Below are 13,911 nucleotides of genomic sequence, written 5' to 3' on the forward strand. Positions count from 1 at the left end.
ATAATTGAAATAAGTTGGGAAAAATTAAAGGCTTGACCAATATTTACACTTCGACATCACGTGTGTTACCATCTTTGCTCCTGCTCATTAACTCTCCAGTTAATTACAGGAGCAGTGTCCCCTTTGCCACGTGCTGCTGTGGGAGGACCCGAGGCACTCATTTTTTTTTTTTCTCTAGAGATGCTCAGATCATCCAGAAACGTGGCTTGAAATCTGATTTTTTCGCGGCCACGCAGGATCCTGGGGGTGGGACTGAAGCGCTGCTGTCCTGATCAGCAGAGCCGTGGGTGTGGAGGGTGTTCCCTTCCCGCATCTCTCCTGAGAGGGCGGGGAGGATTTTTAACCGAGGCTTTTTTGGGCTGATTTAGCACAAATCGGGCACTCACCTTGCTCCGCAGGAGGCCCCCGCCCTGATGCTCGGGTGTGCTGTTCTCCGAGGCGCTCTTGGCTTTCTCCTTGCTGTTGTTGGGCTCGTTATCTTTGATGATATCGTACTGTCTGCAGAACAGGGCGATCACCCCTGCCGGGAGAGAGCATCACCATCACACCCAGGAGCTCAGCAGCCTGCAGAGATCACAGATCCCTCTGGCCAGCCTCGGCAGCATTCCCAGTTCCTCCCAGACCACAGCCAGGCTGCCCTCTGGCTCTTCCCTTAATTCCATGCTAAACTAGTTAGACAGGACGACAGAAGATTAATTATATTTCAGCCTCCCTGTTATGAAGTGGTTTAAAGCCCTGCATTTGGACCTCGACCAACACCAACCCCACGGTTCAGTGAGCACTGGAGCTCCCGGAATTTCTGCCTGGTGAAAATGTGTCCTCTGCTCCTTGTCCTCTGCTCCCTGTCCTCTGGAGCTGGCAGAGGAGAGGTTCTGAACCTGCCAGCACCTGCAAATGGGCACCAGCACAAGCTGCCAGTGGAAATTTCCTCCCCCACACACCCAGGCACGTGGAGAGGGAAGCAGGGGCAGCCGTGGCACGTAAGATGACTGCAAATGTCTGTCTGAGAAGCTTTTATGTGATGTTTCCACCAAATAACCTTTCTGCCTGCGGATTCCAGACACGTAGGTGAAGTGGATCCAGGCAGATGCTGCTTTTTCCCTCCTTGAAAAATCTTCCTTAATAGCCAAATAGATTTAAATCTTCCAGCATCACGTCATGAACTGCTCTATAAAACCAGCGTGGCAGTTGCCCCCAGGCTTTACTGATAAACACAGTGGCCCAAATTCTTTCTTTGGGAATGTAGGTAAATGGCTGATTCCGGGAGAAAAGGCGTTAACATCTGCCACAGCCACTCCTTGTGTGATTTCCTTGGGTAAAACTGGCACATAAAGAAGGAAAATGCCATGAAAAATACCAGAAACACAAGAGGTGGGGCTTGGCTCAGTTCAGAGCCCTGGGCACGGACTGGTTCCATTTGGATTTTCCCAAATATTGTCATACAGGACAGGTTAAAAGCTGGAAGGAGGTTTTTGTGTATTGAGACTTTTTAAAGAACCCATTTGATGCAGAGAGATTCTCCCCACACCCCTGTTGCTTTTTAAATGTAAGTAATTTGTCCGGAAGGGAAATTATGGGATTAGCAAATTCTTTGTTCCCAGCTGATCCGAATCTCAGATTATTCTACAGCAGGAGATGAATCAGTTGTTCAGTCACCCCATGTAATTATTCATGATTATTTTCCCTGGCAGGGCATTAAAACTGGGATGTGCACAACTAAAACACGGCATAAATGCTGAAAAAATAATGGCCTAGAGGTTCTGGAAATCTTCTAAGATTGTTTCGGTTTTCATGTGATTGTTGGCTTTAGGAATAATTGCTGTCCAGTCTCTGGAGATGCAAATAAGGGCAAAAAAAAAAATTATTGTACATGGATCTGATGCAGTGTCACCTGGATTCCTCTATCTCTTTCTGTGATGGGGAAATTTCTGTGGAAAATTTAAATATAAATATAAATGTAAGTATAAATATCAATTATAACAATAACTATAGATAGAAATTAATGGGTGTGGAGAGCAAGACTCTTAAAACTCTGTTTTGCCTGAGCATTGGAGTCATATAATATCCAGAAAATTACTGCAACCTGTAATATCTGAAGGACTCAAGGCATATCCTGTTGGATATTTGGATCCCTGGAAACTTTCCAGGACAGGGCTTGGAGCAGTCTGCTCTGGTGGAAGGTTTGGTGGAACAAAATGATCTTTATGTCCCTTCCAGCCCAAACCATTCCATGATTCTATGGCTGAGGGCATCATAATCAGGGCAGTCTGGAAAAAAAGTGAGATTACAGCATCAGCCATTGGGAATTGCTTCCATCAAATCCATTTTCTTCTTTCCTGCTGGACCAAACTCGAGCTGCAAAGCCCAACTTGAGGTGCCTTTACAGCTGAGAACTCCGTAATTTTTGTGGGGGGAAGGGTTTCTTCCATGGTTCCACGTGCAGCCAGGCATTCCTAAGGATATCCCGTGGATGTTACTTTTGACAGAGAGCTGGGACTGACCTGCCCACATGAACAACACCACAACAATGATGAGAATTTCCCCCGCTCGCAGCTGTTGGTTTTTCTTCGCCATCTCCTTCATTGTCACCTCATCTGCACAGGGGCAAAGAGATTCTGTGAGACCCAAAGCCCAGCTCAGAGCCTGGTTTAGGAGTGCCACCAACCCCAGGCAGTGTGTCAGGGACAGAGTTCTGAGACTCCTTGGGGCACTTGGATTAGGATTTAGGTAGGAATTCCTCCCTGTGAGGGTGGAGAGGGGCTGGAATGGATTTCCCAGAGAAGCTGTGGCTGCTCCATCCCTGGATGTGTCCAAGGCCAGCTTGGATGGGGCTTGCAGCAACCTGGGATAGTAGAAGTGTCCCTGCCCATGGCAGGGGGTGGAACAGGATGAGTTTTATGTCCCTTCCAACCCAAACCAGTCTGGGATTCCAGGATTCATCCTGTGGCACCCTGAGGTGACGGGGCTCAGGAGGAGCAGTGGGACAGGGCAGTGTTATCTGTCCCCATGGCTGCTCTCTCTGCTGGCCCTGTCCCTGCTAGTGCCATCTGCACCTGTCACAAAGCCTGGCATGCTCCAGCAGCTCCAGCTCAGGAGCGTGGAGAGCCTAGCAGGATATTTTTCAGCGGAGCCCTGGGATTCAGAAAGGAGCAGAGCCTTTTTGCAGGACGTAATTCGCCTCCTTGGCTTCAAAGCATTAAAGAGATTACAGTTCAGGCCCCTAGGAAAGGAGCATGCTCCTCTTAGTGCTTCCAGATAAACAGAAATTCAGGATTTACAGCCTCCAGACCAGTTTAATAAAGAGAGTCAAGGACTCACATGCTCAGAACCACAGCCAAAAGCTCTGGAACAGGCCGGGCCCTCAGCAGGCAGGGGAGGACCTGGGTGTCCCCACAGCCCTGCACTGCCAGGCCCTCTTTGGAGCAGGATTCTTGCTGACAGAAAACCCCCAAGAGCCTGGTTTGGCTAAAGAGCAACAACTGAAGGAGTTGCCAGTGAGGAAGTGTCTGATTTTCTCCCTGGAGGTAATGAAAACGCAGCTGGATGTGATCCTGGACAATCTGTTCTACTTGACCCTGACTGGGTGAGGTCCCTTCCAACCTCAGCTCTCTGAGATTTGGCAGAAATATTGAAAATGGAAGAAAAGTGGGAGCCTCTGGGTATTTTTTTCCCTGAAACCCAAGCACAGGAGGCGCCCTGAACCCCACAAGTGCCCTGTGAGCACAGTGGTGTGCTCAGTGCCATCCAGGGGGGGCTGGTTCCACATGAGTTCACAGGCTGGCCAGGAATTCCCTCTGGCATTCTCCACTTGTTGGGAGCAGGACACAGAGCTGCAAACCTCCTCCTCCTCACTTTGTTAAATCTCATCTGAAGGGAGAAGGAGCAGCCACGTCCAGCAGCACCTCCCTGGCACCTTGTGTCCCCTCAGCACATCCCGAGAGGACACTCAGCCCCATGAGTGTTTATCCTATTCATCCCAGAGGGTTTCTCCCAGCTCCTCTCACCACACAGGATCCTGGTTCCTCTCTGCGGAGCCCTGTGTCCCAGGGGCCACGTAGGAACTCACCCACACTTGCCTTTATTTTTAGAGGCTAGTTTCTCAGCTTCCCTGGGGGTCTTGAAGAGGACTGGCTCACTGGCAGGGCTCTGGCCTTGGATGCTGATGGACTGGACATGCACAATGTACTCAGTGTCCTCCTCTAGGTCCCAGAGGGCACAGGAGCGGGTGGTGGTGTTCACCTCCTGGATGAAGCGCAGCATCCGCACGTCCTTCTTCTGGAAGCCGAGAGAGGAGAGCACAGAGTGGTGGAGAGGCCTCCCCTTGTGCATTTGTTGTCACCTAAGGCCACTGATTCCTGCCCTGCCCACCACGTGGATGTGGAGAAACCATCAGGATCCTTCCCTCTCTGCAGCCACCAAGGCACAAAGCGCTGCTGCAAAGGGGGATGGGGGAGCCAAATCCCCTCCGGGACCACGAGGGACGGGACGAGAAGGAATGGGCTTAAACTGCAGCAGGAGGATTTGGGAACCAAGGGCACCTGGGGGGAGATGGACATGGCTGAAACTGGGCAATTCTAGGCACGGTACCTGTTGGGAAATTGCAAATCCAATGACAACTTCATCTTCCAGGACATCCCAAGTGACCACGGCCGAGTTGGCTTTCAGGTGTTTGACTGTGACATTTACTGGAGCTGACGGGCTGTCTGCAAGGAGGGAGAGCAGAGCCTTTACAGGGGCAGGAGACACAGCAAGGGCAAGGAAAGGAGTGGGAAAGGACCTTCCTCAGGATCTGTTTTGGATTTGTGACCTGGAAATTGCAGGCACTCCAGGTCTCAGTTGCCAGGGTGGAGCTAGGAGATGTCACCTGAGAATATGAGTTACATTCAACACAGGTTCCAACTGATAGAGGGGAAATTTAAGTTAAATATAGGGAAGAAATCCTTCCCTGGGAGGGTGGTGGAGATTGCCCAGGGAAGCTGTGGCTGCCCCATCCCTGGAAGTGTCCAAGACCAGGTTGGAGCAACCTGGGACAGTGCAAAGTGTCCCCGCCCATGGCAGGGAGTGGAACTGGCTGACATTCCTGTCCCTTCCAACCCAAACCATTCCACGACTTCATGTGTGAAATACCCGACCCTTGAGAAGAATTCCTTGAACACCACAGCCGAGCCCTGAGCAGCTCATTCATGCCTTCCTCCCCAGCCCCATTTTTCCCTGTTACAGCCTGACAGTGACAGCTGGGAGGAAATTCCAGCTCTGCCATGGGCGTGTGCACTCCGAATGCTTTGATGAGCATTCCAGAGCTCTGAAACGCGGGAGTGGAATAACTGGGAGAGTTTCTTTTGTTTTTCTCTGGCAGAAAATGTCCCTTACAATATTTTGTGGCTGATGTCGGAGCACATCCAGCCAGCATCCACTTGGAGCTGCCAGGACACGGTGGATATTGTAATGTGGAAAGGGCAGGCCAGGAGAGCAGGAGCCTGAGGCTCTGTTTATTCCCAGTTCCAGAGCACAGCTGAATTTCCAGCAGGATCCTCCCAGCCTTGCCAAGGAGAGCTGTGCTCCTGCACAACCTCCCCAGGAGCCTCTTCCCAAGGGAGCTGCCCAGTCCAAAGCCCTTCCTTCTCAAGGGAAGGTTTTGCCTCCTAGGCTTGGCACAGCTCTTCCAGCTGGACTCTGATCCCACTCCTCTGGTTAAATTTCATTCACAATCTTCAGCTTTGCTCTGAACCCAAAGCATTGAATGCTCTGAGTAGCCCCAGGAGGTCAGTAGGGTGAGGAAGAGTTGTTTTATTCCAACTTTTATAGAAATTAATTCATTTATTTAATTATAACCACCCCTTTGGGGCTGGGACAGGTCACCAGTACAAGAGGGGTGCACTTGTGCCCATCTCCAGTGACACTTGTTGGATTTATGGTCATTCCCAGCCGCCTGGATGGAGCTGAAAATATTTAAGCTGTGGTGTCAGTGTCTGACATCACTCCTGGTGAATGTTCCCCCGGGAACAGAGGAGCACAGAATTCCCCAGCTGAAGGTCACTTGGCACAGTGATCCCTCATTCCTTTCACAGCCAGCAGGTAGAGCTTTAGGAATAAAATGTCTGGAGAAGCCATTCGAGCTACACTGATTCTCAGTAAGAAAAAAAGTCACTGAATGGGTGAATTCACACAAATTTAGGACTTTAGGAGGAGCAGCAAGTCTCTGATTCCACAGAGGGATGTCATTCCTCTCTGGAGTAACAATGGAGTTGGTGTTGACCCAGAGCATTCTCATCTCCCAGTGCTTGGCCCTCATGGAATGAGGCAGAATTCCCCAACCATCCTCTTGGAGGATGGGATCCCTCACCATCCTCACCCTCCCTGCAGCAGCAGGATCAATGACAAGCCGAGGAAGGAGACAGCTCATTCTCCCCATCCTGGAATAAAAGTCCCTTCCAAAGCCGGCTGTGACACCAGGAAGGGACGTGGGTCTGCAGCTCTTCACCTTCCCCCGTGACTGAGCCAACAAAAGTCGAGTCTAATTTTAGGAAGGGGCGGTCAGCAGACAGGAATGTGCACGGGGAAGGTCTGTGAGTCATGCCTGATGAATTTGCTGGAACATACGGAGGACATGACGGAGTTGAGGGATGGGAGACAAAACAGTCTCCAGCTGCAGCCAAGCACTTCGCCCTTCCCGGCTCAATCCCGCCGTGCTTGTCTTGCCTGGGTATTTTTAGGAGCTAAATTTTTATTTTTTTTTTAGGAGCTACCACTGACTTAGCCAGCTTCAGCTGGAGGAGGGCTTTGAAAAGAGATGAATTAACCCCACAGGAGCAGAGAGCAGAGATCATGGAAAAAAAGTTGGGAAAAGGGAACAGAACTCAGAGTGTTCAGGTCCCCTTTGAAATTTGTGACCTTGAGGGAGGCACAGCATAAAAAGTGTCCGAGTTTCCTGATGGCATAAGATGTGGGGGAGTTGGGAAGACCTTGAAGAGTTGGAGGAGAGCAAAAAACTCTCCTGGGAAGTGGTGGGAGAGGGTGGAGAGCTGTGAGGCAGGGGGGAAGCACTTGACAAAGCTGAAACCCAGAGCTTGAGGCCTCCAAAGCTGGAATCTGGATGGAGGTGATGGAGAAATCCCCTGCAGTGGGTGGTCAGGAATATTCTAGAATCTTTCTTTGTAGGAATACCTGAGAGAGGGATGGGGTAGTGAAGTCAGGAGCTCTAAAATCCAGGAATCCAGCAGATCCCAGTGTGCCTTCCCTTGCACTGCTACACCCAAATCAGTGGTGTCAAACCAGCACAAAAACACTAAAAAGAGAATTAAACTGTGTTTGACAGATATACAAACCCAGGAAAATGAATTTCCTGCTCCCAGAGCTGCAGGAATAATTTGGAACCAAAATTTTCATCCATGAGGTTGCTTTTCTCCCTGTTCCCAAGAGATGAAATGATGAGATCATGACTTCCTAAGACCTAAAACACCGTTCCAAGATATTCCACAGGACTTTTGGCTCCCTGGGCCTGTTGAAGCTCTTTGTTAGTGCCAGCCTGGCTGAGATCAGGTGGAAAAGGTGTAATTCCTGTAATTTCCCAGCTGGCTGCAGGGGGTCGGCAGCTCGAGCAGGGCCTCGAGGTGCCAAATCCAAATTTTTGTTTCCTTCTAGAGTCATGTGCAACTCCTGGAAACTTTGCTTCTGTGCCTGAGGCAGCCAGGAGAGCTGCTGGTGTTCTGGGAGTGGGCACAGAGGGTGGGAATGCTGCAGGGATAGCAGGGAATGGGTTGTGGATCAAGGTTTTTATTTTTGTGCCTGTTTACTCCAGAGCTGCTGAGGGCAGCACATTCCTTGTCTGCTCCATAAGGGAATGGTGCAAGATTCCTGGTTTAGCACTTCATTCCAGTGCAGGATGCTGGAGCAAATCCTACCCTGCAAACTAGCAGAGGATATTTGCCCAAATTTTGATGGAAAAATATTCTCATTTTCATGTCAGCAGAAATCACCCCACCCCTCATTAAGGGAAACCCTGATGATTTCAGCTTGAAATCTGGACTTTTAAACATGAATAGCAGCTTAAAAACGGAGGATTTCTAAAATCCCATCTGGTTTCCTTCCCACAGAATCCGAAATCTCCCATCCCCCAGGCCCGTGTGTCCCAGCCCTCCCCGATTCCGCTGCACCTGGGGCCCTTTTGGCAGGAGCAGGTCGGAGCCCCCGCTGTGCACCAAGAAATCCTGAGCCCTGGAGATGATCCTTCATCCCTTCCCCGTGCTGAGAACCCCTCCCAGCCTTCCATTAAATGTTTTCCTCGTTATTGTTGGACTTTAATTGGAGAGAGAGGAACCCCACACAGGCTTTACAGCTCGTCCCTGGCTTCGTTGTGGGCACGAGTGGCACGAGAAAGAGGAGCCCCCCCTGCTTCCCTGTGAGTTGGATTCCCCGTGGGAGCTGTGGCAGGGATGGGAGGGGTGGGGAAAAAGAGCAGGGAAAAGGTTTGTTCCATCCCACTGCTGCTGTCACCTGGGAATGGGGAGGATGCTGAATATTGGGGTGTCCAAACCCTGGGGAGTGTGGTAGGATCAGGGAGGTACCCAGGCCACAGAGGCATCACTGAAGGAAAGGAGGAACCTGTGGGAATATCACACCCTTGGGGTCACCTCAGGCCAGACAAGTCCAGGCCACAGGTCTGGAATTGAAGTGTATTTCTGGATTTATCTCTCCAGCCAAGGGGTCCCCAAAACCCCCTGAATTCACCTCTCCCATGGAAGTGCTTGGAATTGCATCTTTCCTGAGGCTGTGCTGTGTTCCCAGCGTTTTCCAATTCACTCAGCTCCTCTCCCAAGCAGCTCCTTCCCTGCTGGGAAGGGCTTGAGCTGCCTCAGAGCGAAGCAGCTCATTCCCTGCTTTCCAGCTGCCCCTTCCTGCAGGAAGCAGTGAATCCCAGCCTTCATTCCCAGCATCTCTTGATTTCTGCACCACAACCTTCCCTTGGGTCGCAGGAGATGAAAGGACGCGACCTCCACAATGAAAGGAGCATCCCTAAAATCCATGTGATGTTTTCTGTCCTTTCCCTGAGTGTGGATTCACACAGAGCTGCTTTTGCTGCTTCTCTGTGCTCTCCCAGCATGGATCCCATCCGTGGATGTAATTGCTTGTGGGTTTTATGGGGTGTGTAGGAAGGGCTGGCACATGGCTCAGCATTCCCGAGGGTTTTAATGAAGGGAGCCCCAGGGGAATGTGTGGGAGCAGGGATCATTCCCGCTCCCGGCCCCACGGGAAGCAGAGCTGTTTGCTAAGATCCCGAGATTTCAAAGAGCAGAGAGGCCAACTGGTGGTTCTTCAGCTGGGAAAGAGGCAATTATTTCCTGCTGCCTGCTCACTTCCCTATAAAAATGGGATATTAATAGGCCACCAGCCCCCTCCTGCCCACCCCTTGGCTCTGTGGCTGATTCCCCAGGGAGCAGCTGCCCAAACGTGCTGGAAATGCTGCCAGGAGTGTGGTGCCTTTTCAGGGAGCACAGAGACTGTGGCCAGCCAGCCATTGGGAATTCCTTGGGGCAAAAGGAAGGAATATTTCTATCCTGGAGAGTCCCAGAGACAGGCAGGATTCTCTCAGGTCTCCCCAGTGCCACAATCTGGGTTTAAATGTTGCCAACTCGGAGCAGAGTCATTCCCATCATGGCATGTTTAATCCAGGATCTAAATATCCATGGAAAACTGGGTACCACAGGCTTTTCTAGCTCCTCTTATCCCACACCTCTGTAGTATCAGAGCAATCAGAGGGAGTGAAGAAGCTTGGGAATTTCCTGGACAGTGCTGGCTGCTGACACCAGAACTCTCCCAGGATTTTGCTGCCTGCTCCTGTCCCAGCTCTGCTCCTGTATCCCACTTTTTACTGCACACACAAAGGTTTGCAGCCTCATTGCTCAATACATTTCTGCTTTTAAGTGAATTATACTCGATCCAGGCCCTAATTCAGCCCTTGGGCACTTCATAAACCAGCAAGAGTTTGTTTAGCAATGAACATCCAAAGGGTGAGGATGGATCCAGGACCAGCACATGGATGGCACTGCCACGGAGTGCGTGGCTAATAATGGCAAGCACATCTCTCTGGGAGGAATCTCCCTTTCCCACAAGCAGATTCCCAGCAGGAGACAGCATTTGGAAAGAGCGTGGCTCAACCTTGGCTGCCTCTCACAGCATCATCCCTGCTGAGAGCCTGACACCGGGGTGAGAAACCTCCTCATCCCAATTAAATCCCTCCCACGCCAAAGGCAGAAATCAATAAAGTGCTTATGCCACTCGACAGCCAGCCAGGAATCTCCCCGGCCTCTGGGATGGAGGGAAAGGGCTGCAATGAGTTGTTTTGTTGTTTCCAAATTGCTGAGAGACCTTTTGCTGCTCTCTTGAGCGTGCTGAGCTTGTTGCTCACCCTGATCCACGGGTGATCCCAGCTCCCCGGGCTCAGGGGAGCACATCCAGCTCGGACAAGCTGGGGAGCAGCACCTGGAGGCAGATTGGCACCTTTGCTTTGCTCTCCTTCCCCCCACAAGGCTGGGGGGCCGCCTGGGGAGGGGGTGAGGCTGGTTTGCAGTGACTCAGGGGGTGAGGACATGCTTCAGAATCCAGCCAGGGGGATTTGGCACCTTTTTGGGCAGCTGAGGTGGGGGAGCTGTGAAGGGGCTCCTCAAACTGGAGCCTGTTGTGGTCCCAAGGGCTGGCCCAGAGCTGTGCTGGTGGGGGAGGTTTTACCTGAGCTGTGTGTCACCTCTGCTCTCCATCTCACAAAAATAAACCTGACCTGAGCTGCTCTACGGGCTGGCACCTTGCAGTGAGGCTGTTTGCAAGTCACAGGGGCTGTGGCCTATTTTGGGGTCTTCCATTATCACCCCACTGCTCTTTGAGCCTTCAGCAGTGCCCTGAGCCCAGCCCAGCCCCCCTCTCTTCATTAGCTCAGCCTAATGAGGGGACTGCTGGCAGAGCAAGGGCAAAATTAAATCCTATTCCTGACTTGCCAGCCATCCTGAGTGTTTCCTCAGGGACTGTCGGGAGCAGTGGGAATGATAGCAGGGCATCCCCCACCCAGGTGGGATTTGGGGTTGCCAAAGAGTGTTAGTGTGAAGATAATTTCTCAACCACCTTGTCATCCTGCTCCTGCTTCACCTCCTCACTCACCTTGGCATCACCTTGGCAAAAAATGGTCCTGCCTGGCCAAAATCCCTGTATTCAGAGCAGGGCCTGTGCTCGGTGCCACTCACCAGCCCTTGCCCTGGCACTGCCAGGGGAGAGTTTGCACCAGTCCCTCCTGGGAATGACAGCTTTAATCTCTCATGTCAGGAATTATTTTAAACCCACTCACACAAGCTCTGGGTCCAAAAGGGACAGACCCTGGAGCCTCCATCCCTGCCTGCGAATGATTTCCTCCCCACGGGCTTTTCCAATGACTCTTGGCTTGTGTGCCTTGGTGGCCTTGTGGCCACATCATCAGCAGGGCTGGGGACACGGAGCTGGTGGTGACGCTGCCACTACCTCTGTGTGACCTTGGGAAAATCACTCCATGCCCTCATCCCTCTGTTCCTGCTCTGGAAAACAGGGGCAGCACAAGTTCTCTGCCTCACCTGGGTGCAGGGAGAGCTCGTCAGGACCCTTGGCACGGGTGACACAGGAGGAGGAGGCAGTGGGGGGTACATGGCACCACACCAACGTCACACAGCTCACCGTGAGCTCCCGGGAACGTGGCACGGACACCTCCCGGCCCTGGCAGGAGCAGGAGGTGGTTATGGGCAGGGACACAACTCCCTGTTTACTCTCAGATGCCAACTGAGGTGATCCAAGGATAAGGAAGAGCAGGGAAGTGGCCTAGTTTACAGAAAACCCCAAGTGCTGTCACAATTGCAGACGCCTCCATTGTGCCGCGGTGTTTTCCTCATCGCTCCCTCCCTTTGGGAATGTTTCATTAATCTCCCCAGATCTGGCACTTGTGAAACAGCAACTTCAGAAACCGATGCCTGGCCAAGGACGGGTGGCAGAGCTGAAAGCATCCGGGGCTTGCTGCAGCCCAAATGTAACTCCAGCAACTTCCAGGGATGGCTGGAGCGAAGGAATTTCCACTCCCTGGAGCTCTGCATCCCTAATAATCACCCCCAGCCTCCTGGAATGCGAGATATCCTGGCAATCAGCAGTCTGCAAATCAAAGCAGCTGTTCCACCAACATCTTGCAGCCAGGGAAGGAGACAGCCCTCGGCTGGTTTGGGCTGGGGAGCTCCACCAGCACTGCCCACTTTACACCCACGCAGGGGGTTCTGGGACCAGTGAAGGCAAGAGTGGACTTGGGTCCATCCTGGTAGCTCCAGAATTAGGTCCAGCTCAAGGGACCACTGCCTTGACCAAAGATCCCCCACTCCAGGTGAGCTGCTCAGCTCGGAGGGGCCTGGCTTTTGTGGCCAGGATGTGCAGTGCCCCTGGAGAGGTGGTTCCTCTGGGGCCACTGTGGTTCCTCTGGGGCCACCGGGGTTCCTCTGGGGCCACGGTGCTTCCCCAGCGTTCACAGGGCTCCCAGCAGAGCCCGGCTGGGCCCTGGACAGCCGGGAAGGGGCACTGGCAGAGCAGACCCGGCTTTGCCACCTCCACTCCGGTTCAGCCCCGTGACACGAACCGGGGCCGCTGCTCAGGTGCCCAAAACGTGCCCCTGGCCCTGCCCAGCGCAGGGCGAGGGGCTCCGCTCTCTCTCCCCGTTTCCACATCTCCCTCTCCGGGGATGCCCGGCTGCGAGCGCCCGGCGCTGCCCGAGCCCGGTGCCGCGGGGCTGCGCGTCCCGAATCGCCGCCTCTTCCGCACCCAATTCCCGGCAAAGTCCCGGCGCCCCCAAACTCCGTCCCCTCGGCGCAGCCCTGCCCGCTCACGCTGCTCCCCCCCGGGAGTCTCTCCTGGCACCGAACCCCCTCCCCACATCCCGGCAGCCGCTCCCGGGGCCCGGCCGCCCGTACCTGCCTCCACCGGGCGCAGACCGGCGTAGCTGAAGCAGAGCAGGAGCGCGGCGCCGGTGCAGCCGAGGAAGGGCTCCATCCCCCGCGGCCGCTCGGGGCCGGGCCGAGCCGCTCCGGGCCGGGCCGGGCCGGGCCCCGCCGGCGGCGCGTCCTGCGGGCGCGGCGGAGCCGTTCAGCACCGCGGAGAGCGCCGGGGCCGGTGCCGCCGGTACCGCCGGTGCCGCCCGGTGCCGCCCGGTGCCGCCCGGTGCGGCGCGGCTCCGCTCTGCCCGGCAGCGCCCGGCTCGCCTCGGCTCGGTTCGGTAGGGCACGGCACGGTACGGTACGGCTGGGCTCGACCGGGAGGCGGCCCCGCCGAGCCCCGGCTCCGCCCGCTGCAGCGCCGGGCAGCCCCGCTCCGGTCCCTCCCCCGGCCCCGGGGGCGGCGGGACGGGGGCGCCTCGGGCCCCCCGCCCAGCACGGCCCCGCTCGCTGCCTCAGTTTCTCCGTGCCACCCCTCCCGCCCCCGCCGGGGCTGCGCACAGCCGTCCCGGGGGTGCTCGGACACCGGGGGGTCCCATCCCGACCGAGAGCAGCCCTGGGGCACAGCAGCGGGGACGTGTCACCGCCGGCGTGTCACAGAGCCCCTGCGGGTCAGCAGGCGCCGAATTGCGAGGGGAGAGGATACCAGGAGCGTCTGGAATTAGCCGCGCCTCCAGGTTAATTAACCGGCACCCTCTGATTGATGCTCGCTGGTGATGGGAGCAGAATCCAAGTCCCCAGCTCAGCTGCCAAATCATGCGACACTGGAGGGGGGCCCTGCTGTGACCCCTCTGCTGCTCCCCACCAGCACCGGGGTGTCCTGGCCCCGTGAGGGGCTGGGCATGGGCTGGGTGGCTCTGGGCACGGGTGGCACGTTCCAGCACCCAGGGACAGCCCTGAGTGGCCATGCTGTGGGTGGGAGGTGCTGGCT

The 13,911-nt window shown here is 54.4% G+C and overlaps 2 protein-coding genes across 3 annotated transcripts in view; one reads left to right on the top strand and one right to left on the bottom strand.

Moving 5' to 3' along the window:
• S100PBP (S100P binding protein) overlaps positions 1–8,287 on the top strand; it is a 23,672-nt gene extending 15,385 nt beyond the window's left edge. The window contains exon 5 of one of the 2 annotated variants that reach the window (XM_053998530.1): positions 8,094–8,287. In XM_053998530.1, coding sequence (XP_053854505.1) covers positions 8,094–8,211 — 118 coding nt within the window. In that variant the 3' untranslated portion in view covers positions 8,212–8,287. The remainder of the gene's footprint in view (positions 1–8,093) is intronic. The other variant, XM_053998533.1, reaches the window with a different exon arrangement.
• FNDC5 (fibronectin type III domain containing 5) overlaps positions 1–13,055 on the bottom strand; it is a 15,025-nt gene extending 1,970 nt beyond the window's left edge. Inside the window, exons 1-5 of the mRNA XM_053998547.1 lie at positions 12,960–13,055; positions 4,588–4,703; positions 4,077–4,275; positions 2,502–2,594; positions 387–520 (exon numbers count right to left, since the gene is read on the bottom strand). Of these exons, the coding sequence (XP_053854522.1) occupies positions 387–520; positions 2,502–2,594; positions 4,077–4,275; positions 4,588–4,703; positions 12,960–13,038 (621 nt within the window). The 5' untranslated portion in view covers positions 13,039–13,055. The remainder of the gene's footprint in view (positions 1–386; positions 521–2,501; positions 2,595–4,076; positions 4,276–4,587; positions 4,704–12,959) is intronic.
• Between the last annotated feature and the right edge of the window lie 856 nt (positions 13,056–13,911).

The sequence above is a fragment of the Vidua macroura genome, chromosome 25 (assembly GCF_024509145.1).
Source record: "Vidua macroura isolate BioBank_ID:100142 chromosome 25, ASM2450914v1, whole genome shotgun sequence".
NCBI lineage: Eukaryota > Metazoa > Chordata > Aves > Passeriformes > Viduidae > Vidua > Vidua macroura.